The 27,005-nt window shown below is 43.7% G+C and overlaps 1 protein-coding gene and 1 pseudogene across 3 annotated transcripts; both read left to right on the top strand.

The window, feature by feature from the left end:
- The first annotated feature begins 441 nt into the window (after positions 1–441).
- Bsdc1 (BSD domain containing 1) lies at positions 442–26,968 on the top strand. Of its 3 annotated transcripts, none has more exons than XM_027936917.3 (11): positions 442–474; positions 735–795; positions 6,477–6,593; positions 8,988–9,155; positions 10,787–10,841; positions 12,656–12,771; positions 13,179–13,247; positions 13,414–13,492; positions 16,038–16,517; positions 23,566–23,669; positions 25,452–26,968. In XM_027936917.3, exons 1-11 carry the CDS (start codon positions 464–466, stop codon positions 25,482–25,484), a joined length of 1,293 nt encoding a protein of 430 aa, XP_027792718.1. In that variant the 5' UTR covers positions 442–463; the 3' UTR covers positions 25,485–26,968. The 3 variants fall into 3 exon arrangements, with proteins under 3 accessions (XP_027792718.1, XP_027792717.1, XP_027792720.1); XM_027936916.3 differs by having other exon boundaries at positions 8,937–9,155; XM_027936919.3 differs by lacking the exon at positions 6,477–6,593.
- LOC114094068 (peptide chain release factor 1-like, mitochondrial pseudogene) lies at positions 14,745–15,460 on the top strand (annotated as a pseudogene).
- Positions 26,969–27,005: the final 37 nt, after the last annotated feature.

Here is a 27,005-nt window from a genome sequence, read left to right as displayed (position 1 = left end):
AGCCCGAAGAGACAGCCAGCAGCTGCTACGCAGCTGGTTTCACAAAGGGGGGCGGTCCTAGCCGTGCGCTCTGGGATCCAGACGTTCGAGCCAGCCCCCTCCCTTCCTCAGTCTACTCTCAATTCGACGTCCAGCAAGTCGGGCGAACATGGCCCACAGAGGCCACCGTATCGGATGTCAGCGGATACCCACCAAAGAGTTAAGGTTTGTGGGGGCGGGACCTGAGGATGGGTCTGAATAAGGATTGAGCCTAGAGATCAGAGGCGGAGTTTAAAGGCAAACTCCGGACTGAAACTGGACAGAGCTCAGGGAGGCGGAGCCTAATGATGGAGCGGGGCGGGGATTAGGCTGAGGACGGGGCCGACGCGCGGATTGGGTCGCGCGCTCCGGGGCGGTGCTTGAGGGGGCGGTGCCGTGTCGGAAGTCAAAGGTCGGTAAATAGTGGTGATGTCATGCAGGCAAGATGGCGGAAGGGTGAGCCCGTCATTCCGCTCCCAGGCGTTGAGGCCTGAATTCTCTCAGGGTTGGGGTGCTGGGCCAGGGTCCCGGTGGGGAAGAGGAGAACAGCGCGGGCGTGGACGGAGATGAAAAGGCTGAGAGGAGTCGCGGTGTGAGGGGTGGGGAAGTGGCCTGCAAAGCCTGGGCCCGCCGGCCACATCGGAGGGGGAAACCGCAGATCACTGGGCGGGCAGGAGTCTCACCGCAGGACCACCAGATGTATCTGTCTTCCACAGGGAGGACGTGGGGTGGTGGCGGAGCTGGCTGCAGCAGAGCTATCAGGCAGTCAAAGAGAAGGTAAGCCGGGATCCCCACCGCCTCGTTGCAACCTGTTCCAACCAACCCTGCCTGACTTTTGGGCCTGGGCCTCCCAGAGGTGGACCTGGGCCCTGCCTTTCAGCCTCTACCGGCCTACGGAAGGACCAGCCCTAATGCAAACCAGTGTGATACTAGTCACAGTGAAAATGACGATTGTGTTAAAGCTGGAGCGATCCTGTCCTAGGAATCCATAGGAGGGTGCAGTTTATTCCAACTTAGGAAATTAACAGCTTGCTCGTGGAAGAGAGAACATTTGATATAGACCTTGAAGAAAAAGAATCCTAGCAATGAAAAAACTTACTTTTATCGCCATCCAAATATTAGAGTATATGCCACAACCGGCACTCTCTGACAGATCCTGAGGACACACACCTTAACCAAACAGATATAGTCCTGGTTCTCACAAAGCTCACAGTTTGGTGAGGAGGCATCATTAACCAAGTAATCAAACAGCTGTTTTAATTACTTCTGGTTAAGTGCTGTGAAAGGAAAGTACGGAGCACCCTGTCTAATCTAGTTCTTCTCTAGAACACACTAGGGAAGGTGTGGTAGGGAAGGAACCATATCAAAGCCAACCCTGACTAGACAGGATAACAAGCAGGAACCCAGGCCGGAGATAAGCATGTATCATACACACTGGTACCTGAGGAGTTCTGTCTAAAACAGATTTCCAAAGAAGGGTAGAGAGAGAAAGAGAAGGGTGGCCAGAGTGTATAGAGGACCTTGAATTTCTTGCTGAATAATACCTCTGGGATGAACAATGTTTGTCCCTGCCACTGGCAATGCCACTGGATATTCCTGTTTTATTCCATGTTAGCTTGTTAAAGTCAGTCCAACTGAATTGTGGAAAAACTAATTACTATTTTCTTAAAGCAATTGAGGTGAGTCCTGCTTTGGGGCAGCAGAGTCCATGAGTCTTCTAATTTCAATTAAATTAGCCCCTTCCTTTGGGTACATTTGTTTTCCTGCTTTGGCCTGTGTACTCCTGTATAGCTTCTCAACTGCAGTCTGGCAAATCTCAGAAAGCCCTGAGTTGTTTATTTGTTGATGAGGATCAAGAGAGAGAACTTCACTCTTAAGATTTAATCTAAGAGGCCTTAAAGTAGTGTACTTCCTGTTGAGCAAGTTCCTGAAGAAACATTCAGCAAGTGTTGTGGGAGGGTCTCCTGTATGTTTCCCTCAAGGGAAACCTTAACTTATGAAAAATAGGTAGAGAGTGGAATCACAGTGTGATCAGCCTTCCATCTTCGTTTTTGGTAATTAAAGCACTATTTCTGCCTTTTTGGAAAGGGAAGACTTAAATTTCCATCTTTAGGTATTAGGCAAGTTATTTAACCTCTTTAGACCTCAGTTCCTCAAGAGTAAAATGGAAATAATAACGCCTACCTAGTGGAATTATAATAAAGATTAAATGATAATGTATGTAGGCATTAAGAATAATGCCTAGCATATTCAGTATTATATAAGCATTAACTATTTTTATTAAACACTGAGAGTGATGGGGACTTTAGGGACCACCTCCAGTCCATTTTTTTTTTTTTGGTTTTTGGAGCTTTCCTGGCCTTGCTTCCCAACCTGGCCCCAGCGAAACCACTCTTTTCCCTGCTGCTTAGCATACATGCCTCAGAGCCAACACTTCTGAGAAGATACACTTTGTGCTATGTCCTGTGTGCTCTTATATGTGCACACATGAGTATACATATAGCTAGAGAAGGGCACATTGCTCTTTGGCTTCACCAAATTCCCCAACCTCTGGGCCTGAGTGCTCTCCAGCACTCAGTTTCTCTTCTCCTCCCGTTGACTTCAGAAACTTCTCCTTTAAGTCCTTGTTCAACCACTTTGTCTTGTCATTTCCAGAAGGCAACCTCACATGCTTTTTGTTTTTTTGAGGTCAATAAGCATGATCTTGCTCAGTTCCCTCTCCACTTCTGAAGCCAGCACTGGTAAATTTATCTGTAGCCACACTCAACTTTACCTACTGCTTGCCAAATCCAGTGGGTGTTTTTTAGCTCTTATCTTCCTGGACCTTTCTGCTGCATTTGACACTAGTGAACGCTCCCTTTTCCATGAAACTTTGCTCTTTTGGCTTTTGCAACATGATTTCTCAGTTCTCCACATACTTCTCTAGACTTTCCTTTCCTAACTGCTCATGAGCTCCTCTTTCTCTGCTCCCCTCTGTTAGGTGGTGTTCTGAGATCCTCAGAACACTGCTTCTGTTCACTCTTCCAACTCTTCCCGGGTGATCCCTTTATGTTAAGGTGATTACCAATTCTTTCCCCGATCTTCAGTGTTCAAGGCTAGCTCCTGCTAGACAACTATTCCAGATATCCCATGGTCTCCTCAAATTCTACATGCCCAAAGTCAGTTCCACAATCTTTTCTCTAAACTTGCTCCTCCTTTAATATTTTCTCACTTAGCCAACTGCACTGCATCTACACAGTCACCTATTTTTGTATTAGTCACTCTTCCCTGTCCTTTTTCTGCCCTCACTGAACATATCTATTTAATCACCAAATCTTCCTTTTTTGCCTAGTATTTCTTGAATTAATCCCATCTTTTCCATCCTTAGCAGCACTGTCCTTATTCATTTTCTTATATTTTTTTTACTGGATGATTGCAGTGAAGAGCCTCCTGACTGTTCTTCCCTCTTCCAACTTATTTACTCTTGCACCCGTCCTCCATGTCAGTCACTAGAGTGGCCTATTGAAAATAAAAATCAGGCCAGGCGGGTGGCGCATACCTGTAATCCCAGCAGCTCGGGAGGATGAGACAGGAGGATTGCAGGTTCAAAGCCAGCCTCAGCAAAAGTGAGGCATTAAGCACTCAATGAGACCCTGTCTCTTTATAAAATACAAAATAGGGCTGGGGATGTGGCTCAGTGGTCACATGCCCCTGAGTTCAATCTCTGGGACACCCCAACCCCCCACCCCCCGCCAAAAAAAAGAAAAATCTCATCATGACTCACTCTCTTCAAACATTTGGTGGCTACTCATAGGTGTCCTTGGCAACCTTTCCAGCTTTATTCCTCACCGTTTCTGCTTCACATTTTATGTTCATTAGGACTAAAATGTTTATAGGCTTCTGTAAACCCCACATCCAGACTTTCTGGCTCCTAGTCATTCTTTTTTTTTAACCAGAGATTGAACCCAGAGGTATGTAACCACTAAGCCACATCCCCAGCCCTTTTTGTATTTTATTTCGAGACAGGATCTCACTGAGTTCCTTAAGGCCTTGCTGAATTGCTGAGGCTGGCTTTGAACTCATAATTCTCCTGCCTCAGCCTCCTGAGCCACTGAGATTATAGGCATGCACCACCACATCCGGCTCCTATTTATTTTTTTTAACTATTATTTTTTAAAAATATTTATTTTTTAGTTGTAGTTGGATACAATATTGTTAATTAGTTAATTTATTTTTATGTGATGTTGAGGATCAGACCCAGGGCCTCGCCTGTGCTAGGTGAGCACTCTACTGCTGAGCCACAACCCCAGCCCTAAACCATGATTTTTTAAATATTTTTAAAATTGTATTTATTTATATGCAGTGCTGAGAATCGAATTCAGTGCATCACATATGCTAGGCAACCTCTCTGCCACTGAGCCACAACCCCAGCCCTCCTATGGCCTACTTCAGGCTTCCCTTTACCAAATCTTCCCAAGTTCCCTATAATATACTGGTTACTGCTTTGCCATTGCATCAGCCTATGGAGTGAGCATTTTCCCAATAGACTGTAACTTTCTTGAGGGCAAGCAGCATGTCTGTTCATGTCTGTCCCCTCAGAGTTCAATCTTGTGGGTAAAACAACATCAAACAGTACCTGTATAATTTAAATTGCGCCAGTGCACATACATTTAACAAACAACATTTTTTGAGTACCTCTGTATGCCAGGCTCTGTGTCAGACATCAGGAAAGCATCAGTGAACATGAAAACCTTGGGCTTTGTGTTCGTGGAACTTACAGTTCATCTAGGAAGATAGACACTGAGCAGTAATCTGGAGTCTAAAATATGGCAGATTTTAAAGAAGTAAGGCCAGAGGAGCCAGCTGAACCTAAAGAGGAATCAGGGAAGCTTCTCTAGGGATGTAGCATAGAAGCATAGATCTGAATGATGAATAAGAGTTAACCAGTTTGGGGCTGGGGTTGTGGCTCAGCGGTAGAACGCTTGCCTAGTATGTGTGATGCTCTGGGTTCAATCCTCAGCACCAAATAAAAATAAATAAATAAAACAAAGGTTTAAAAAAAAAAGTTAACCAAGTGAGAGAGTTCATTCATTGTTTGCTTACTTATTTGCTCTGGAAAATTAGAACTATGCTTCAGGGAAGGGAATAATGTATTCATACTTTTTGAGGTAAGGAGAATGCTAGGACATTTGAGAAATCTGAGGAAGGCCCATTGGAGTTCAGCAAGGGTGTGCAGTGGTGATTGATCCTGTGTAAAATGAGGGGGCTTTGCAGGGTCGGGGAGGAGAGTCTGCCAGAGACTAGGATTTATAAGCCTCATAAATGAAGGTAAAGATTTTATAATTACTCTTAAGATGGTGTGTAAACATTGAAAAATGTAAAGCAGGGAGCACCTTGGTCTGCCCTGACCAATAAAGTGCCCACTGGGTGTCATAAGGAAAATGCAGTAGAGGAGTCCACATAAGAGTAGGATGATCTGAACTAAGGTGATGACACTGTGGATAGACAGAGTGAAGTAATAAATAACCTTTCTGACTCTGGGACTGAGACCACATGATAAACAAATGACCCCTCTGCCCCCAATTAAGGAATCTGATGTCTGATACTGAGGCATGATTCCTTTTCCCTAGAGAAGCCTCTAGCTCATGCATGAGACTGCCCCACTCACAGACTTCCCAGGCTGATGAAAGTTGGTGGGCCCTTCCCAGAAAAACTAACCACCACAACACTAAAAAACATGCTTTATAAAGTACAGGTGATTGATCCCATGTAAAAGGAGGGGGCTTGTAGGGTGGGGTGAGCACAGAGATGTTCCAGGAAGGCATCCTAGAGGTGGTGAGTATGGCACAAGTAAGGTAAAAACAAAATGTAGAAAGCAGTGAAGGTCTGCTTTCTCAAGCTGGCTCCAAGTGCAAGGTAAGAAACAGATTGTTTGGTAAACAAAAGTATCAGGCCCAAAGGAGCTTTTTTTTTTTTTTTTTTTTGAAGCTTTATGCATGTGGAATGGTACAGCCAAGGAGGCCTCAGAGAGAATCTTCTCTTACTTCCTTTGATTAAAAAAAATCACCCACCTGTCTCTTGTTACTTGAAATTTGAAACACATATAACTTAAAGCATATCAGAACAACTTATCAAAATCTTTTTTCAGACTCAGTGGGTCCCCTTTCCCTAGTGTGCTCTTGTGAATTGCTGATCTGGTCTACTGTCCGTCCTCATTGTATAGGGGGAAACCAAAGACTGGGTGAGACTCAATTATGGCCACGTAGCTCAGTCCCTCTACTGAGTGGCAGGAATTCCCTTGCACTCTCTGCTGCCAGGTAATCCCAGGTCATGGAACTAGACAAATGGGCATTGTTTCCAAGCCCAGATTCTTACATCACTTGAGATTTCCATGTGTCTGGAACTGAAGAAGCACAGGTAATAGGAACAAGGACTGGTAGAATCTGCCAGCTCTGTCATCCTTCTCTGTCCTTCCATAGTCATCTGAAGCTTTGGAGTTCATGAAGCGAGACCTGACAGAGTTTACTCAGGTGGTACAGCATGACACAGCCTGTACCATCGCAGCCACGGCCAGTGTGGTCAAGGAGAAGCTGGCTGTGAGTACTGCCCATACTTCAAGGACTTGCCCCGGGATCCTGGTGGGGACTCCCAACATTCCTATCATTAGGTGATTATTTTCCCTCCTATAGGGGGGAAATACGGGGATTATTTTTCCTCCTATTTTGAAAGAATTATGTTCATCAAGCAAGTATAGTAATAATTAACTCCCAACTTCTGTATTCTTTTAGCAAGGTTTCATTAGCAAAGTCTCATTGTAAAAAACTTAGAAAATATGGAAGCAGAAAAACAGGAGAGTAAAAGAAAAGACAGGACCAACCTAGAAACACCCATAATTCTATCTTGCAAAGATAACTATTGTTAATTTATGTTTTGGGGACCTATCCCTGTGTTCACTTTCTTTAAAACTGTGATCAACTGAATACCATGTTTTGTTTGTTTGGGGGGAGGTACCAGGGAATGAACCCAAAAGTACTTAACCACTGAGCTACATCTCCATCCCTTTTTATTTTTTATTTTGACACAGGGTCTCACTAAATCAAGTAGGGCCTCACTTAGTTGCTGAGGCTGAATTTGAATTTGTGATCCTCTTGCTTTAGCCTCCCCAGCTGTTGGGATTACAGGCTTGTGCCAGAGTGCCTGGCCAATACCATGCTTTTTAATCTACTTTTTTTTTAATATTTATTTTTTAGTTTTAGGTGGACACAGTATCTTTATTTTACTTTTATCTGGTGCTGAGGATCGAACCCAGTGCCTTGCACATGCTAGGGAAGCACTCTACCACTGAGCCACAAACCCAGCCCTTTTTAATATTTTTTAAGTTGTAGATGGACACAACACCTTTACTTATTTTTATGTGGTGCTGAGGATCAAATCCCGTGCCTCACACATGCTAGACAGGCACTCTACCACTGAACTACACCTGCCATATTTTCTTTTTTTCATATTTTCTTATTAATAAAATATTGGAAAGAACCAGAGGGTGAGTATGGTTTTTAATATATATTGCAAGACTGCCCACAAGAAAATATTTTTACATATTTTGGGCCAACAAATATTCTCACTGGACCTATTTTTATTAATCAGAGATATACAATGGAATCCTTTTGTGAGATAGGAGTTAAGATTCTGCTCTTTGTTTGTTTGTATGTTTTGTTTTCATAGTACTGGGGATTGAACCCAGGGTTGCTCCACTGAGCTACATCCCTACCCCTTTTCACTTTATTTATAGACAGGATCTTGCTAAATTTGTGAGATTGAACTTGAACTTGAGATCTTCTTGCCTCAGCCTCCTGAGTAGCTGGGATTATAGTCATGCTCTGCTGTATCAGCTAAGAGTTATAGTCTTTAAAAAAAAAAAAAAAGAAGTATTTTGTTTATTCATATGCAGTGCTAGGAATCAAACCCAGTACCTCCTCACATATGCCAAGCAAATGCTCTACTACTGAGCCACCACCCAAGCCCTAGGAGTTAGATTCTAAAGTCAGTGTGAAAAGCAAAAATTGTGTACGTCTCTTAAATTTTTTTCTTTTTCTTTTTCTTTTTCTTTTTTTTTTTTTTTTTTGGTGCTGGGGTTTGAACCCAGGGCTTGTGCATGCACTCTACCAACTGAGCTATATCCCCAGCCCTTAAATTTCTAGTGAAGTACAGTATACTTTTTTTAAAAAATATTTTTATTATTAGTTGTTGATGAATTTTTAAATTTTATTTATTTATTGGTATGTGGTGCTGAGAATCAAACCCAGTGCCTCACACATGCTAGGCAAGCGCTCTACCACAGAGCCACAATTCCAGTCCAAAATACTGGTTTTTAAATTCCAATTTTTCCATTAGCATTGGAACACATTGCAATTTCTTCATTTGATCACCAGCTTAGTCAGTGACCTTAAGGACTAGAGGTTATGTTCTGAAAATCAAGTTTGAAATTGGGTATGGCGGCATGTGTCTGTAGTTCCAACTACTCAGGAGACTGAAGCAGATCTCTTGAGACCAGCCTGGGCAACATAAGCAAGGCCCCATTTAAAAAAAACAAAAACAAGTTTGGGGGTTTTCTTGGCCAACCTTATTTTATTGAATCCTCTGATAAAATACTGTCTGCTTGCTAAACACAGCTACTGATGAGCATGAATGGTAGATGGTAACCTTCCTGAATGGCTCTAGGTCTAGCTATTACCACAGACACCACTTATTTATTTTATTCATTTATTCCTTTCTTTCATTTAACAAATATAATTGTATGCCTGTGCCCAGGCTCTACGATAGGTTCTAGATTTAAAATGCTTGAACACCTAATCTAGAGGAAGGGGTAAAGGGTTGTGAGCACTTCCCTGATGCCTACACATAGTATACCTTTGCCCCTGATGCTTCACCCCTTACTCCAGATTTCAGCCTGTTCCTGGGGCACTTGCTTCCTCTATCGGTTCTCTCTGCAGACTGAAGGCTCCTCAGGGGCGACAGAAAAAATGAAGAAGGGATTGTCTGACTTCCTAGGGGTGATCTCAGACACCTTTGCACCCTCGCCGGACAAAACCATTGACTGTGATGTCATCACCCTGATGGGTACACCCTCTGGCACAGCTGAGCTCTATGATGGCACCAAGGTATTCCCTGAGCTTCCCATACAGGTGCTGGGCTTTAGCCTCCAACCTCTACCTGCAAAAGCAAAACATACTCAGGCCAAAAAACAAATGAGTGTATATAGCTAAATTGAAGAGCACCAATAAGGAAAAGATAATTATTGTTTTTCTAAACCCATAATTCCATCACCCAAAGAGAACTCTGATTTCTTGCTGGTATATAACCTTCCTTTTCTTATTTGTAGGTAAAGATAGTTTGGGCTTTTTCTTTTCAACAAAATACACACTTTATACAAGCAGTTTTGTTACCTGCTTTTAAAAAAGTATACAACACACTATTAGCATTTTTCCTAATCACTATTGCTTTTTTTTTAGTTGTAGATGAACACAATATCTGTATTTTATTAATTTATGTGGTGCTAAGTATCGAACCCAGTGCCCCACACATGCGAGACAAGCGCTCTACCACTAAGCCACAACCCCAGCCCCATCACCATTGCTTTTAATGTCTTTAAATTCTTACAAATGAATATCGCATTGCTTATTCTGTCATCTCCCAAGTATGTACTTTTGAATTCCTTTCAACTTTCACACTTAATAAGGACACTTTGGAGAACATCTTTGGGGGCCATGATTTTCTCCACATTTAGGTTATTTAAGACTAATTTCCATTAGGAATAAATTTCCTGTCTTCAGAACACTTACATCAATAACCATGGTAGTGTATTTGTGCTATATTTTATTTTCTCATTATGGCTTTTCCTGTTTCATGAATTGCTTTCTGCTAAACTCACAGTGTGGCATCATGGCTGATGGGCCTTCTTTCTAGTTTTTTTATATTGAATTTCCATTTCAAAGATACTAATTTTTCAAGAATGTTTTTCAGCACTGACATTAGTGCCACCACTTAGTGAATGTGTGAGCAGAATTGTGAAAATCATTCAATAGTGAGATTTTAAGTTATAGTAACGGTGACTCACTACCAGAACCATTTGTTGAAGTTCTGGTACAGACTGACTCTTCCCTAAGGAGAACATAGCTTATAGATCATTTGGCAGATGGTTATAAAATTAAGAGATTCTTTATTCCCCCCAATGCTGGGGATTGAATCCAAGGCCTTACACAACCTAGACAAGACCTTATCACAGAGCTACATCCCCAGCCCAAGAAACTTTTTTATTTTTTATACAGTGCTAGGGATCAAACCCCTGGCCTCATACATGCTAAACAAGTGCTCACTAAGCTATACTCTCAGCCCATGAAATTCTTGATGAATGATTATAGTTTTGGAATAGTTACATTATTTTGCAATTTTCCCTCAAAGTTGGACTTTATTAATACATTTATATTTCACATTTTCCACATTCACATATTTCAGAAGCATTGTATACATATAATTTTGTAGACTGATTACACTATATTTTCAGTTCCCAAGAGTAGAATACTGTGAGACAGACCATTTTTCTGGAAACCCCAGTTTGGGATTTTAGCCTAGTGATAACAGTTTTTATGGATAGTGCTCTATAGGTTTGGTAATCAAATCAATAGGAAAAGAAGCTTGAGTTGTAGTTGTTTGGGTATGTTGCAAAGGGGGGTGCTTTCTCTGCCCAGTATCCACCCCAGAATTTCTGTTCTCTGTTCTCTTTTGCTTACAGGCTCGCCTCTATAGCCTGCAGTCCGATCCAGCAACCTACTGCAATGAACCTGATGGTGAGGGGGTAGCAGTGAGGGAGGGCTTATTGGAAAAGTAGACTAAGAATAGAGGGTGTGGTCTTTGAACCCTTTTTGTCTCCGATAGCAGAGGCCAAGTACCTGTTATATAGAGGGACCAGAGTAGTGCCTTGTGAGATGGGTTGATGGTCCCTTTTCTTCCCTGAACCCCAGTTCTCTTCACTGCAGCTTTGTCCTATACAGAGACTTCACTCCTCTGGTCCCTCATTCTCTCTGTTTGGCCTCCCTTCTAGCCCTTATTCCCTGCCTGCCTGCCTTCAGCTCCTGTTCTCCTATTTGCTAAGCCCCTATGTCTGTGCTGGGAACTGGAGACTAGAAATAAGTGAAACCTTCAACCCAGCCCAGCAGGCCCAGGACCACACTGTTGGAGGGAGAAATAGGAAGAATGAAAGAAAGCAGAGATAGTAGAAGTAGAGTGACAGTTTCCTCAGAAAGACAGGGACAGTGAGAGCTCAAGGAATGACACCTAAGGTACTTCGAGAACATAGGAAGTGACACTTGAATTGAGGTTTTAAGTATGGGTTAGAAGTAAACTGATTTTACTCTTAGAAGCGGAAAAGGATATTCAAGTAAAAGCAACAGTATATTTGATGATCCAGAAAGAACAGGGAGCCCCTAACTTTTGGTCACACTGGATTAAAGAGCCCTTGTGAGGGAATAAAGGCAACCATTCTGCTGGTGGCGCTTGATTACCCAGTTTGAATTTTGTCCTACAAGGTTCGAAGTAGTGTTCTTTTTAGTCACAAAGGCCTTAAAACTATTGAAAATAACAAGCCTTCTCTCTGCAATATTTTGTGTACAGTATGGGAATTCTTCAACCCTTTGAAGACCCTAGCTTTAAAAAGCCCTTCCACAGAAAACTACTAAAGAGTTTTGAGCCCTGGGATTATCAGACTTCATTTTATAAAGCAACACTTGAGGCAGTACTATGAGAGACAAAATAGAGACAAAGACTGGAAATCCAGCTAGGATGCTTCATAGGAATTCTCATCTCAGAGATAAGGCCAGGTCTTAGAAAGAGGCAGGTGGAACGAAGAGGAAGGTATGCATGTAGGAGATGGGGGAGGAAGTGGAGTCAACCAGAGGATAAGAGAGGTGTCTGGGGAGATCTAGGATGGCTCCTGGATTTCCAGTGGATACCTGGAAGGGAAGAAAATAAACATGTTGTGTTTGCAATTGAATCTGGAGGCCAGGAGGGTAGTCCAGGTTGCAAAGAGAGAGAAATTTTCAGTGGGAGAAGAAGGTTGGAATTCATGGTTTAGTGGAGATAGACTATTTTGGTAGAAAATAGAAAGTGAAGACGGGTAAGGAGAGAAAAGGAAAACTAGAAGCCCATAAAGATTCAGATGGAATAACCAGAGAGCGGGAGGAAAAGAACAAGAGTGAGAAGCCAGAGGGACAAGGGCTTTCAGGGAAGGCAGTGGCCCTGACGGCATAAACAGTGGTATAGCCACGTGAGGGAAAACAGAGAAGCAACCAACGGCTCTGGCAATACGATTCCACTAGTGAAGTGACCTCAGACAGCTATTTCAGAGGGAGATTCAGTAGCCAGCAGAAATAGGAGAAAATAGAGAATACAGCCTTTTCTGAAGTTCACTTAGCTGCCGCATTCTGATCCCAGTAGCGCCTGTATACCTCTTCACCCTGCCTGATCTCCCACTTTGGGCCAAATGGTTTTGAAAAAGCCCATAAACTTTTCTCATTGTCCAAATCCAAGCTTAAGTATGTTCTATAGGCCCAGGGTTCTTTCCCCAGACCCAGGGAACTGACCATCAGTGTCTGCCCCTCTGCAGGGCCCCCGGAAATGTTTGACGCCTGGCTTTCCCAGTTCTGCTTGGAAGAGAAGAAGGGGGAGATCTCAGAGCTCCTTGTAGGCAGCCCCTCCATCCGGGCCCTCTACACCAAGATGGTGAGGTCCCAGCCAGTAGGACCTCACCTGGCTCCAGGCTTGAGGTTTCGGCAGGTGGGAGGGACCTATGCAGTGGGAGGCAGTGGGAGACCTTGTAGAGCCAAACTAGCCTTGTCCTGAGCCAACAATCTGCATGGAAGAGACTGATTGGCTAGGCTTCTTGCAGTCAGAGCATGGTGAGAAATGGAAGGGCCAGCACAGCCTGATGGGAGTTCTTTTCTCCTTCCTTGGCCAAGCTGGGTCAGGAGGTTAGGTCTGGCTGAAAATGAGGGTAGGCTTTGACAATCAATGCAAAGCCAATTCCTGTGTCTGAAATCCAGAGCAATTGGGAACAGACTGATGAGACTGGGGACAGAGACTCTGTATACCATTTCAAAATCCTCACCTCCACCTTCCTCTCCCTCCAGGTTCCAGCAGCTGTTTCCCATTCAGAATTCTGGCACCGATATTTCTATAAAGTCTATCAACTAGAGCAGGTATGCTGGTCTTGCCTGGGGAGGTCCCTGCTCAATCCTGGGGAACATAGACTGGATTTTGTTGAGACAAGAAAGGGAGACAGGGTGCCAAAAGTTCTGGGGTCAGGACCAGGAGCTGGGAATAGAGTCCCCTGACCATTTCTGGCCATTGCTTCCCCATCCTCAGGAGCAGGCCCGGAGGGATGCCCTGAAGCAGCGGGCAGAACAGAGCATCTCTGAAGAGCCTGGCTGGGAGGAAGAAGAAGGTAAGAGGTGTTTAGATATAATAGGCAAGTGACAGGCTTGTCTCTGGGACTCTGAGGTCTGGAGAGTTGTGGTGCCCCAGAGGAGAGTAAAGAATAAACAGTGTATGTGCTGAGCATAGATGGAGCTAACAAGGGAATATCGAACAAGGTTGGTGAAACCCCAAGTTTATATTCAGAAATCACAGGTATCAGGTGAAACAGACTGCCTTGCCAGCCGTGGACCAGCTGCTTCATAGATACTAGGGAACACATTGAAAATCCAGATTCCTTCCTAACCTTCTAAATAAGACTGTAGGAATGTGGCCAAAGGTATATTTTTTAGCAGCCTCCTGTGGTGATACTAATGCCTAGACAGATTAGAAAGGGAGCTGAGCATCCTCTACCTGGTAGTTCAGTTTAGAATGGCATGTTGGAGCCACCCTGATGACATGATTATTACACTTTTAGTTAGTGCTTATACTACATGCCTACTCTACACTAGAGGCTTTACATGTGTAGTCCTTACCACAGTACCATTATTCCTCATTCCCAAATGAGGCAGGTAAGTTAAAAGTGAAGTGGCTTGGGGCTGGGGTTGTGGCTCAGTGGTAGAGCACTCGCCTAGCATGTGTGAGGCCCTGGGTTCGATCCTCAGCACCACATAAAAATAAGTAAAATAAAGGTATTGTGTCCAACTACAACTAAAAAATAAATATTAAAAAAAAAAAAGTGGGGCCAGCCATGTGGGGCGGGCTTCTGTGGGGCGCTGGCCAGGCTGTTGGTGCAGCCCGTGGGTCCCTAAGCTACAGTAGCCCGCCACTGGAGGAGCTGGTTGCCTGTGGCAGGCCTTTACGGACCTTCCTCCAGCACCAAGCAGGGTCAGAAGCCCAGAAGTTCAAGAGGCTGGATTTTTTAGTGGTCACCAAACTCCTGAGCTGTGGGAGACCGAGCACTTGCTGCACGATGAAAATGAAGATTTAAGGAAACTTGCAGAGAATGAAATAACTTTGTGTCAAAAAGAAATAACTCAGTTGAAGCATCAGAAGAAACTGATGAGGGGCTAGGGATGTGACTCAGTCGGTAGCGTGCTCGCCTAGCATGCGTGCGGCCCGGGTTCGATCCTCAGCACCACATACGAACAAAGATGGTGTGTCCGCGGAAAACTGAAAAATAAATAAATAAATAAATATTAAAGAATTCTCTCAAAAAAAAAAAAAAAGAAACTGATGAAAGTGATTTGATCCTGGAGGTAACTGCAGGGGGTCAGGAGGCCATGTTGTTTACTTCTAAGATATTTGATATGTATCAGCAATATGCTGCATTTAAAAGATGGCATTTTGAAACCTTAGAATACTTTCCAAGTGAAATAAGTGGCCTTAGATATGCATCTGCCAGCATTGGCGGTTCAGAAGCCTATAAACACATGAAATTTGAAGGGGGAGTGCATAGAGTACAGAGAGTGCCAGGGACAGAAAAGCAAGGCCGCATCCATATTAGCACCATGACAGTGGCAATATTATCCCAGCCCACTGAGATTAATCTGGTGATTAATCCAAAAGATTTGAGAATTGATACTAAGCGAGCTAGTGGAGTTGGGGGTCAGCATGTAAATACCACGGACAGTGCTGTCCGGATTGTTCATCTTCCAACAGGTGTTGTTTCTGAATGCCAACAAGAGAGGTCTCAACTGAAAAATAGAAATGGCTATGAAAAAGTTTGCGTGCAAAGCTGTACAATATGCGTCTAGAGGAAGAAACAAGTAAAAGATTACAGTGCTAGGAAGATTTAGGTTGGAACTAAAGGAAGATCAGAGAAAATAAGAACATATGATTTTCCACAGAACCGGGTCACAGATCACAGAATAACAAGTCACTGCATGGTCTTGAGACTTTTATGCAAGGAGATTATCTACTGGATGAACTTATACAGTCACTGAAGAACTGTGCTGATTATGAATCTTTATTAGAAATTGTTTCCAAAAAAGCTTAGGTTGATTTGTTATTAAAGTATTTCATGCACTCAGGAAAATACTATAGCACATCAGTTGTGCATACTCATGAGTATTCTCTTTAAAAAAGTGTTTATAATGAGAAGCAATATACATATTCATAATGCATAATTAATGTAGATCTCCCTCATTGCATTAGTAAAACATTCATAATATGACTGCTATAAATCTTGCGCTCTTCTGTACAAGAAGCAGATTAACTCATTTGTTTTCTGTAAAGTCCTTAAAATTAAATATTTTAATATTAAAAAAAAAGTGAATTGGCCTGCTCAGTCATAGACCTAGTATGTGGCAGAGCCTGACCTGAACCCTGAAACTGACCCACTTTCAAGTCTTGGCTTTCCAACTTTTACATTACCTTAAGCCACATTGCTGGCAGGGCCCGGAGGGGCATGTGGGACTGACTAGTATGGAGTGTCTGCAGAAGTACCAGAGGGTGGGATGGAGAGAAGTGGCATTTGTCTTCATTGGAGTAAACTTGGGTTGAACTTGAGAGTTCCAGGGTTGTCGTGAGGCTAGTTAGAGTATAATATCATTTTCTCCTACCTTTCTCTACAGAAGAACTTGTGAGCAATTCACCCATATCTCCAAAAGAGGCAAAGATTCCTGTGACCATAACTTCCACACCTCCTGAAGGAAGACCTGCCCCCCAGAGCTCCTGTGAAGAGACTCCTGTGATCCCAGTTGAGCCCCAGGCAGAGGTGACTCCATCAGAGAGCAGTGAGAGCATCTCCCTGGTGACACAGATTGCCAATCCTGCCTGTACACCTGAGGCACCAGTGCTTCCCAAAGACCTGTCCCAAAAGCTGCTTGAGGCATCTTTGGAGGAACAGGGCCAGGCTGTGGATGAGGGCGAGACTGGTCCTCCACCCCCAGTTACCTCCAAGCCCCTAACTCCTGCTGGCCGCCCCAGTGTTCCAGAGCCCAGGCCTCCAGCCAGAGTAGAGACTCTGAGGGAGGAGGTGCCCACAGACTTACGGGTGTTTGAGCTGAATTCGGATAGTGGGAAGTCTACACCCTCCAACAATGGCAAAAAAGGTAGGTCTGGAGGCTCAAGGCGGGGTGGGGAGGTGGTGATGTCTGGGCAGGGCAGGCAAGAATTGCCACTTAATAAGGCAGATGTGTCTCTTTGTCCCTTGTCATGATCCTAGTAGCAAATTTCCTTCATTTGTGATACCTGAGGAGGAGGAGGACAGCTGCTATCGATTGTTTATTAACATATTTCATATTCCAAATATGTTTATTAACATATTTCATATTTCATCAAGTCTTAACATGCACATTTTATAATAGTCAGGATTATTTTATAATAGTCAGGATTTTTTTTGGTACTGGGATTTGATACTGGGGTGCTCAACAATTGAGCCACATCACCATCCCTTTTTATATTTTATTTTGAGACAAGGTCTTTCTAAGTTGCTTAGGGCCTTGCTAATTTGCTAAGCCTGGCCTTGAACTTGTGATCTCCTGCGCCAGCAGAGCTGTTGGGATTACAGGTGTGTATCACCACACCAACTCCAATAGTTAGTATCTTAGAATCCACAAAATAAGGTTTAGGTTAGGTCCTGTGCTAAGTATGTTATATGGCATTTAATTTGTCACTTACATCTCACAAAACAGTGAGGACGGTATTAAAATTGTCCTTTTAAAAATGACGAAAGTGAGGTCCAGAAATGTTAAGTAATTTGTTCAAATTCTCATGACTAGGAATTGGCAAGATCAGATTTAGACCCAAGCCTGTCTGACTCCAAGGCCATGTTCTTAACTACCATACTGCTGATTTCTATCTTTTGGATAATTCAGTCTTGCCCTGAGTTAAGAATCCCTGTATGTTAATGTCAAGGGTCTTCTCTCCTGTGGAACCTTAGAAAAGTTGTTCAACTTTCCAAGGCTTTTGTTTTAAAGAATGAAATGAATACTCATGAACTTGAAAACTTGAACTTAGGGTGCACCAGCTTTAGTGATAGGGCTTCAGTTTCTTTTTTTCCTTTTTTTTTTTTTTCTGTACTGGGAACTGAACCCACAGACGCTTTACCACTGAGTCACATACCCAGCCCTTTTTTTTTTTTTTGAATTTTATTTAGAGAAAAGGTCTCACTGAGTTGCTTAGCGCCTCGCCATTGCTGAGGCTGGCTTTGAACTCGTGATCCCCTCCAGAGCCACTGGGATTACAGGTATGAATCACAGCGCCCAGCTTAAATTTTATTTTTTAGTTTGAGTGAGCGTCTTGCAAAGTTGTTAAGGCTGGCCTTAACTTTGCAAACTTCCTGCCTTGGTTTCCCAAGATTGGGATTACAGGTGTGCATCATCAGGCCTGGCAAGCTTCAGTATCTCTGTAATTGAGTTTTAGACCAGAGACTCTGAGTTTATATCAAAAAGCAACCATTTTAACTCTAGGAATTAAAGGACAAGAACAGCCCTGCTGTCAGCCTTTTTGCCTTTTTCAAAATCCCTCTCCATAGACTGCTGATCATCAGCAAAACTGCCCTTCATCCCTTGACACACATATATGCTGTCATCACTAACACTTAGTACCAGTCACAGCCACAAAGCTTAGTCAGCAAGTGAGGGCTGGCCTGCTGGGCAGTGAGGGACTGGTTTGCTACATTGGATGGGGAATGGACCCCACCCAAGTCCTACTCGGCTCCCCGATGGAAAGCTTCAGTGTTTCCAGTCTCCAAAACAGTGCTTTCCTTCTGACTGACTCAGTGAGGTCATACATTGAGCTCCTACCTGCTCTTTATGAGACACTGAGGGGGGAGGGGCAGAAGTGGCAGTCTGGGACAGACTTGGTCCCGAAGGAGTTCAGAGAAAGAAGGAATCTCTGAGCATCAGCAGATGTTCACCGAGGAGACAGGCATTGTGTAGGAGATCTGGAGAGTTTGGGACAGGTGTGGGGAATGGTGGTCCAGTTTAAGGGCACATTTCTGTATTGTCTCCCAGGATAGGGAGGTACAACAAGAGTGGGTGGGTTGGCTCAAAAATAGAACTTAAGAATTTAACAACTTAAATTGGAGCCAGATTGGGCTTGGTACCCTAAAGCAGCACAGCAGTTAAGGGCTTAGCCAGTTCTGGGTTCAAAGCCCAGCTAGCTCTCAAGCCTTGTAGCTTCAGAAAAGTTAAGCCTCTGTTTACTTGTCTATAAGTTGGAGGTAATTATTTTGCAATAGATCTTGATAAGAAAAAAATTGGGGTAGAGCCCTGCTTTGGGGAAGGTAACATTCTCTGAGCATTTTCTGTGTCTACGTCTATGCTAAGCCCTTGATATGTTTGTCAGTCTTCACAAAAGCCTTCTGAGATCTGTGCAGTTTCTCCCCTTTTTCTACTGGTAGGAAACTGAGATCAATCACTGATCCAATAAATATTTAGAAGAGTGGGAAGTGGTCTTATGGAAGTAAGGTGATGGGCCTGACAAGTGCAGTGGAGTTGGTAGACATGGATATTAAGTGAGACTGTCAACCCTGTTGTATTTTGCCTAGCCATACTCAGTTGCTCGGTTACGGCACAGAGCAGATGGGAGTTGGATTTAACCAGAGTTCAAGTTTAATCAGATGTAAAAAAGAAAGAATAAACAGGAAAAGAAAAAAGTCCAACTATATGCAAGAATTGATCAGTGATGATTCCTGAAATCTTAGCTGGGTAAAAATGAGTAGTTTGCTTCTTTCTGATAACTTTCACATGTGTTTTTAAAATATTGCATATAAGAAGTCACCCAAAAGAAATGGTTAGAATAGTGGTTGTGAGAAAATGAGGGATAGTGAAACAGGGTTAAAGAGTTATGGGTTCCATTTGGAATTGGGTGGCAAAGAGGGTGATCAGAAAAAATTAGTCATGTTTGGAAACTGGATGAAACTGGGATTATGGAGGAAGTACAGTGAGAGCTCTTTACTACTCTGCTGTGCTCCCTCCAATCCACTAGGGCTTGTGAAAGGAGGAGCTGGGTATACCATGCAGAAGACCCCTGAAAGCAATTGTAATCAGTCAGATAGGGGGAAGCCAGGGTCTTGGACTAGGCTAAAATAGTGGGAACATAGTAGAGTGAGTAAATTTTAAAGGAACAGAGACTTGGAGACAGAGTGACTCCTATGCCCACATCCTAGGAAGGCATTAGGCTTAGTCCTTGGGTGTAGCAGAGTCTCTTTGAGTTGCCTAGCCATAGGGTCTCCCAGGATGATTCCTGTCATTGCAGAGTTGCTCCCACCAGTATTTTGTCCCTAGGACCTATCAAATCGAAAAGACTGCACCTACCTTGCTCAGCTTCTCAGCAAGGGCAGAAAAGAGGAGTTTGGGGCAAGCCTATGGCTTGTGGCCCTGGGTTGAAGGCCCCACTTCAACATTGACTATGAGACCTGAGAGCTGTTTTTGTGTCCATTTCTTATCTGAGGAAGCAGACAGCCAATTAAACAGAATAAAATCAGCTGTGAGTGACAGCACTTTGAAATAGTTTTAATAGCAAAACAAAGATGATGGTCCTGGCAGGTTAGTGGTCATGGATTTTTATGACCTGAAAACAAAACAAAAAGCAGTCAAACTCCATTATGAAGCCTTAAATTGCATAGCTCATGTCTCTGCCACATGCACAGTGGAGATCTTAGTATGCTTTTTTTTTTTTTTTAATTTTTTTTGTTGTAGATGGACACAATATTTATTTATTTATTTGTCTATTTATTTATTTATTTTTATGTGATGCTGAAGATTGAACCCAGTGCCTCACATGTACAAGGCAAGGGTGTACCACTAAGCTACAAAAAGTATGCTTTTTGTGTGACAAAGGGAGGAGGAGGCCAGTGGCAGGGAGCACCCCTGTTCCCATCTCTGCCACCAAAGCTTTCATTTTCTCATCTGAGAATTGATACTGTCGCCCACCCCAGGGGGTGGATGTGAAATGCTCTAGAAATGTTAGCTTATACTCTTTTCTACCACTAGAAGGGTTTGCCATGGCATTCAAGCCTAAAGAGGGAGTTTCAAGTTCTAGAGGTTAGGGGAAATTGTCATGGCCACAGCCACAGTTCTGAAGTGAGAAATCAGTCAGCAGTCTGACCCACAGGAAGCTGCATTGACAGGTAGGCAAGTGCCACCCAAGCAGCCTAAAGGCAAGGGAAACTTAGGTGCAAGGTCAGAAGAATTTAGTCTTGGTTACAGATCTGCTTTGACTTGGCTGTGTTTCCTTGTGCAAAATTGTTTAGTTCTGAGATGAGACCTTTAGAACAAATAGAGCTCCATTCCATTTATTAAATATCCACTATTTCTGTATGTAACCAGCACTTTACACTCATATTTCTTTCTTTCTCTTTCTCTTTTTTTTTTTTTTTTTTTTTTGTGTGTGTGTGTGTAGTGCTGGGGATTGAACCCAGGGCCTTGTGCATGTGAGGCAAGCACTCTACCAATTGAGCTATATCCCTAGCCTACACTCATATTTCTAATTCTTTTTTTTTTTTTTTTTAGTGCCAGGGATTAACCCCAGGGATGCTTAGCCACTGAGCTGCATCCCCAGTCCTTTTTATGTTTTATTTTGAGAGAGGCTCTTCCTAAGTTGCTTAGGGCCTTACTAAGTTGCTGAGGCTGAGGCTGGCTTTGAACTTGCAATCCTCCTGCCTCAGCCTCCCAAGTCGCTGGGATTACAGATGTGCGCCACCATGTCCAGCTCATATTTCTAATTATTTTTTCTTTTCTTAACCTTTATTTTTTAAAATTTATTTTTATGTGGTGCTGAGAATCGAACCCTGCCTCATACGTGTGAGGAAAGCACTCTGCCACTGAGCTACAATCCCAGCCACTCATATTTCTAATTCTGATGCCATTATTTCTCAAACTGCAGGCCTGGGTCTCCATGGAATCACCCAGGTACCTGTTGATAAAGCAAAATCCCAAGCCACCAAGTAGACCTGATGAAGCTCAAGACAGGTGGAAGAGGTTGGGAGTCTGCTTTCTATAAGCTTCCCAGTGGCTCTTTGAAAAAAGGATGTTGTTTTTTTTAAGTTTTTTTGTTTGTTTGTTTTTGTTTTTGTCATGCTGGGGATCAAACCCAGGGCCTTGTGTATGTGAGGCAAGCACTGTACCACCTGAGCTGTATCCCCAGCCCTGGAAAAAGGGTAGTTTTATCTTATTTTGTAAATAAACTGAAGGCCAGGATAATCTGCCCAGGGTACACAATAAATAAAGGAATAAGTTTTCAACCCTGGTCTGCCTGACTCCAGAGCCCATGCACACACTACACCACTTGTGGCAAAGAAGAGAGGGTAGTGTGGAATACCTTGTGTGTGTGGTATGTAGGCCTGGGCAACTATTTATGTAATTTGCTTCTTTCTGATAACTTTCACATGTGTTTTTAAAATATTGCATATAAGAAGTCACCCAAAAGAAATGGTTAGAATAGTGGTTGTTACGTTGTGACAGGCATTAGAATCACTTAGAGCAGGAGTTGTGGTAAAATTGGTCTGTGTGGGGCCAGATCGTATATACTGTAGACTTCTTGGGCCATACAGTCTGTTTTAACACTACTAAACTCAGCTATTACCACATTAGAGCAGCCACAGGCAACTTATAAGCAAATGGATATGGCTGTGTTCCAAAATTTTATTTCCAGAAATAGATTATAGGATTTGATTACAGACTATAGTTTGCCAACCACTGGTTTAGAGAAAGGGTCTGTGAATATCTATTAGATGCTGGCTATGTGCTGTAGACACTAGGAGTACATATGAAAATAAAGAGCCAGTGAGGGTGGCACACACCTGACATCCCACTTACTTGGGGGCTGAGGCAGGAGGATCACAAGTGCAAGGCCAGCCTCAGTGACTTAGCAAAACCCCATAGAAAAATGAAAAATAAAAGGGCTAGGATGTAGCTAGTGGTAAAATACCACTAGGTTCAATTCCCAGTACCAAAAGAAAAAGAAAAAAAAAAAAAAAAAAAACAAGACTCCTGCCCTTGTGGTAAGCTAGCCCCTCTATTATTAGACAATAAGCATAGTGTGTCTGATGATGTTTTAGAAAATTACAAAAAAAAAAAAAAACCTGAAAAAACAACAAAAAAGCATAATGAGAGTGATGGGTTGTAAAATGCCAGTCAGGGTAGGCCACCTGTAGAAGGTAAAACATGAAAAGAGGTGTAAAGTGGGTGAGGAAGTTGGCTGTATATAGGTATCTGAAGAGGAGTACAGTACAGGGGACAGCTACTTAAAGGCCCTAAGGTGGGGATGACCCTGGTGTGTCAGGAAGAGTCAGGTCAGCTGAGTAGAACTGAAGGAAGAAGGAGAAAGACACACATTGTTTCTTCTGGTAGATTTCTGTGGCTCCCTGGGAGCCTGTGGGCCAAAGTGCTTCTCCACTCTTTAGTAACCTTTTTTTTTTTTTTTTAAAGTTGTAGATGGATATATAATAGCTTTATTTTACTTTTTTATTTTTATTTGGTGCTGAAGTTCAAACCCACTGCCTCACAGGTGCTAGGAAAGCACTCTACCATTGAGCTATAATCTGATCCCTAGTAATTAGCTTTTTCTGAAAGAGTTTTAAGAATGTTTTGTCATGCGTATAAAATTCTTCAGCCTAACTTAAAAGCCATATCATTTTCCAACATGTATCTATACCATTTCTTTTTCTTTCTCTTTCTTCTTTTTTTGGTATTGGGGCTTGAACTTGGAGGCACTTTACCACTGAGTTATATCCCAGCCCTTTTTATTTTTTATTTGGAGAAAGGGTCTTGCTAAGTTGTTAAGGCCTGAGGCTGGCCTAAAACCTGTGATCCTCCTGCCTCAGCCTCCTGAGTTGCTGGGATTACAGATATGCGCTACCACACCCGGCTATTTTTCTAATTCTCTGTTAGTGGACTTTTAGATTGTTTCTAAGTTTTCATCACTATACAACAGTACTATAATGTACATCCTTTTGGCTAAATTTTTTACTGAATCCAGGATTTTTCCTGATTCCTAAAAGTCAGATTGCTGAGCCAACGTGAAAGTAGATTGTAAAGGTTTGTATTGTGTATTGCCAACCTTTTTAAAGATTGCCATCACACCCAGCTAAACCTCATTAGGTACCCACCTACCCCCCACTTCTGCCTTTCACACTGTCCCTCCTGGTTCCAGGCTCAAGCACAGACATCAGTGAGGATTGGGAGAAGGACTTTGACTTGGACATGACCGAAGAAGAAGTGCAAATGGCACTTTCCAAAGTGGATGCCTCCGGTGAGGTGAGTGGGTGTGATTGGCCACAGGCAAGCCAGCCTAGTGATGTCAGGGTCTGAGAACTCTCCTCATCAAGCTCACTGTCCTGTCAAAGTAGATCCCTGGACCTAGCTGAGGTGGCAGGCTATAGGAAGAGAGCTGGGACCTCCCACTCAGGTCCATGACGATCAGCAGCAGCAGGTTCTGCTTCCCATCAGTTTTAGGGTGGATGGAGGGAGAGTTCTTAACCATTGCTCAGAATCACACTCACCTCAGGAACTACTTAGAAATAATAGATGCTGGGCTGGGTATGTAGCTCAGTGATAGAGCACTTTCCTAGCATGCCAGAGACTCTGGATTCAAGACCCAGTACAAAGAAAAAAAAAAAAAAAGAAAGAAAGAAAGAAAAAAAAATGTGGGCAGATTAGAGAGACATATGAAGGCTTTGATTTTTCATGTTGGGAAACTGAAGCCTCAGGGCAGGTAGTAACTTATAAGAATATTTTGCACCTGTTGACTTCACTATACTTAGGACATAGAAGGCCCATGGTACCCTGTCATGCCACGGAGACTTACTAGCTTTTTTGTGTTTTCACAGTCTTCTTTAAAACCTGACATGCAGGCTGGGCATGGTGGCACATTCCTGTAATCCCATTGGGTGGGGGAGGCTGAGGCAGGAGGATTGCAAGTTCAAAGCCAGCCTCAGCAACTTAATGAGGCTCTAAGCAACTTAGTGAGACCCTGCCTCTAAATAAAAACTAAATAGGGCTGGTGATGTGGCTCAGTGTTTAAGTGACCCTGGGTTCAATCCCTGATACCAAACAACAAAAAAATAAAACCTGACAAGTAGCCTGGACATGGTGGCACATTCCTATAATCCCATCTACTCAGGAGACTAAGGCAGAAGAATCACAAGACCCTTTCTCAAAATACATTTTTTTCTGGGTGCAGTGGTACACACCTGTAGTCCCAATGACTCTGGAGGCTGAGGCAGGAGGATCACAAGTTTGAGGCCAGCTTTAGCAACTTAGCAAGGCCTTAAGCAACTTTAATGAAACCCTTTCTGAAAATAAAAAATAAAAAGGGCTACGGATATGGCTTAGTGGTAAAGTACCTCTGGGTTCAATCCCAGTACCAAGGCAAAAAAAAAAAGAACTGGGGATATAGCTCAGTGGCAGAGCACCACTGGGCTCAATCCCCAGTACTGTGAGAAAAAAAAAAAATCCTGACGTGCAGCTTTGAGCAGAGTCATTCTATAAAGCCATCATTTCAAACAGCAGGTGACAGTAGGCCTAAGAGCAACAAGGCAAGAGAAAGTTCCCTGGGGAGACTTGAGCTGGGAGTTAGGATGCTGAGCCCTTAGTGAAGATCTCCTGAGCACCTATAATCCACTGCTACCCTGCTTTCAGTCACAGGACCACTCTGAAGTTTTCTGCCTTTCTGAGGCATGGCCTTAATTAAGCTCACAGGAGACAAGGTTTCCTTAAGGGGTGGGCTTACTGGTTTCTTAGGCAAGGTGCACCCCTTCAGTGTCCTCCATTGACTATGGTGGAAGCATTTCTGATGGGTCTGAAACAATCTGAGCAGCAGGCCTGTCCCTCAGGCAGAGGGCAGCTCTTCGACCCAGACATATCCCAACTTACTCCTTAAGACTAAGGGCTCACTCTTACAGGATCAGGGTATGGCTCAGGGTTGGGATAGAGGGCAGCTATCCAGAAATGGAGGCAGCTTTGCTCAGCAGGAGTCTGGGCTTGACAAAAAGGAGTAAATGTATGTTTGTGCTCTTCATTATTCCCTCCCATTTGCAGCTAGAAGATGTAGAGTGGGAGGACTGGGAATGAGGGGAACCAGAGCACACAGCTCCCCCACTCACGGCACCTCCCACCTCCCTCGCTCATCTCAGCCCAGCCCTGGATGACACTGACTGAGAATGTCCCCCAAATGGCCTCTGCCATCCAGACCTCTGGTGGCTCCCTGCTGGTCCTTTGAGCCTCTGCTCACACCTGGGAAGGGGCTGTCTAAATCCACGCCCAGGACTCTGACTCCTGCCAACCTTAGGATAACCTAAGGGTAGGACACCACCCCTCACCGGAGAGCCTACATTTCCCTGCTGAACACTCACTGCTCCTGGGGCCTCCTGCTGGGAAGCCCCAAGGGGCAGCTCCAACCCTTCTGTGAGCTGACAAGCCGAAGCTGAACCACCGGTCTCTGGGAGGAAGCCACAGCCGCACATGCTGTCCACCCACAAGCAGACAAGGAAGGCAGTGCCACCTGCCCTTGGCTAAACAGGGACAGCAAGCACATGTTGGTTCCTATGCCAGTGGATAAAAGGCACTCATCTCTGGGAAATTTGCCTATCTTGGGAATCTTCCCCTCCCAGGCATTTTCCATTCCTGGAAAGGTTCCTTGGGATTCAGAATCTAGAGACCAAACCCTAACCCACCTCCTTCCTTTCCTCCAGACCCCACTGGGATGTCCCTGTATTTTTCCAGGGCGGCTTCATGTCAAATGCACCCAAGTCCTTAGCCCAGCTGTGCCAATGCAAGGGTCCACTCTTGCATTTCCTCCTCTCCTCAAGAAGGGAGGGGGCCACTTCAGGCCCCTCTGTGCATTGCCTGGCAGGACACCTGGTCCAAGCAGCTACCCACCTCGACTTCCCTGTAGCTTAGGACACAAGCCAACTACCAGCGGTACAGAGCAGTGAACACAGGTGAGGTAAGACCAGCTCCTCCCGCCTCAGCCCTCTGCTTCCAAAGGGATGTGCCGGGGCAAATGTCCTGAGATTCCCTGGGCTTCTGCAGAGGCTCTCCTCCTGGAAGACGGAGCCAACCTGTGGCTCCCACCCTCCACTTTGGTGAAGCCACATCTCTTATGGGGGGTAGTGAGGGCTGCAGGGATTCCTGGAGACCCTGGTGCTTCACGGTGCAGCTCTCGTGATTCTTGTACATAAGCTGGTGTGTCCACCAGTGATTTAAAGGGATTGTGGTCAGGGATGCCAAGAGTGGGGCACTGTGTATCAAATGTTGAGTGAGGGGGTGGGATGAAGAGAATACTGATTCCTTTTTTTTTTTTGATGGGATGGGGTTTTTCTCTTTGTAATTATTTCTTTAGTTTAATTAACCTTTTGGTTGTTTGTGCAATATTATATATTTTAAATTATAATGCATCTCCCCAGAGTATTTTGTAGCCAGGAAAAGAAAAAAGGAAAAAAAAAAAAAAAATTCTAACAGCTGTTAGTTTTGTAATTAAAAAGGAAAGAAAAAAGAACTTTGTCCTGAACCTTTTACAGAATTGCCGTTAACAGCATTAAAGAAATTCAACAGAAGCCAGAAGGTGTCTGGGGATCTGTTTCTGTCCCCCAA

This window comes from Marmota flaviventris, chromosome 10 (assembly GCF_047511675.1).
Source record: "Marmota flaviventris isolate mMarFla1 chromosome 10, mMarFla1.hap1, whole genome shotgun sequence".
Classification (NCBI taxonomy): domain Eukaryota; kingdom Metazoa; phylum Chordata; class Mammalia; order Rodentia; family Sciuridae; genus Marmota; species Marmota flaviventris.
Note: the sequence above shows the minus strand (reverse complement) of the source record. Positions and strands in the feature narration are given on the sequence as shown.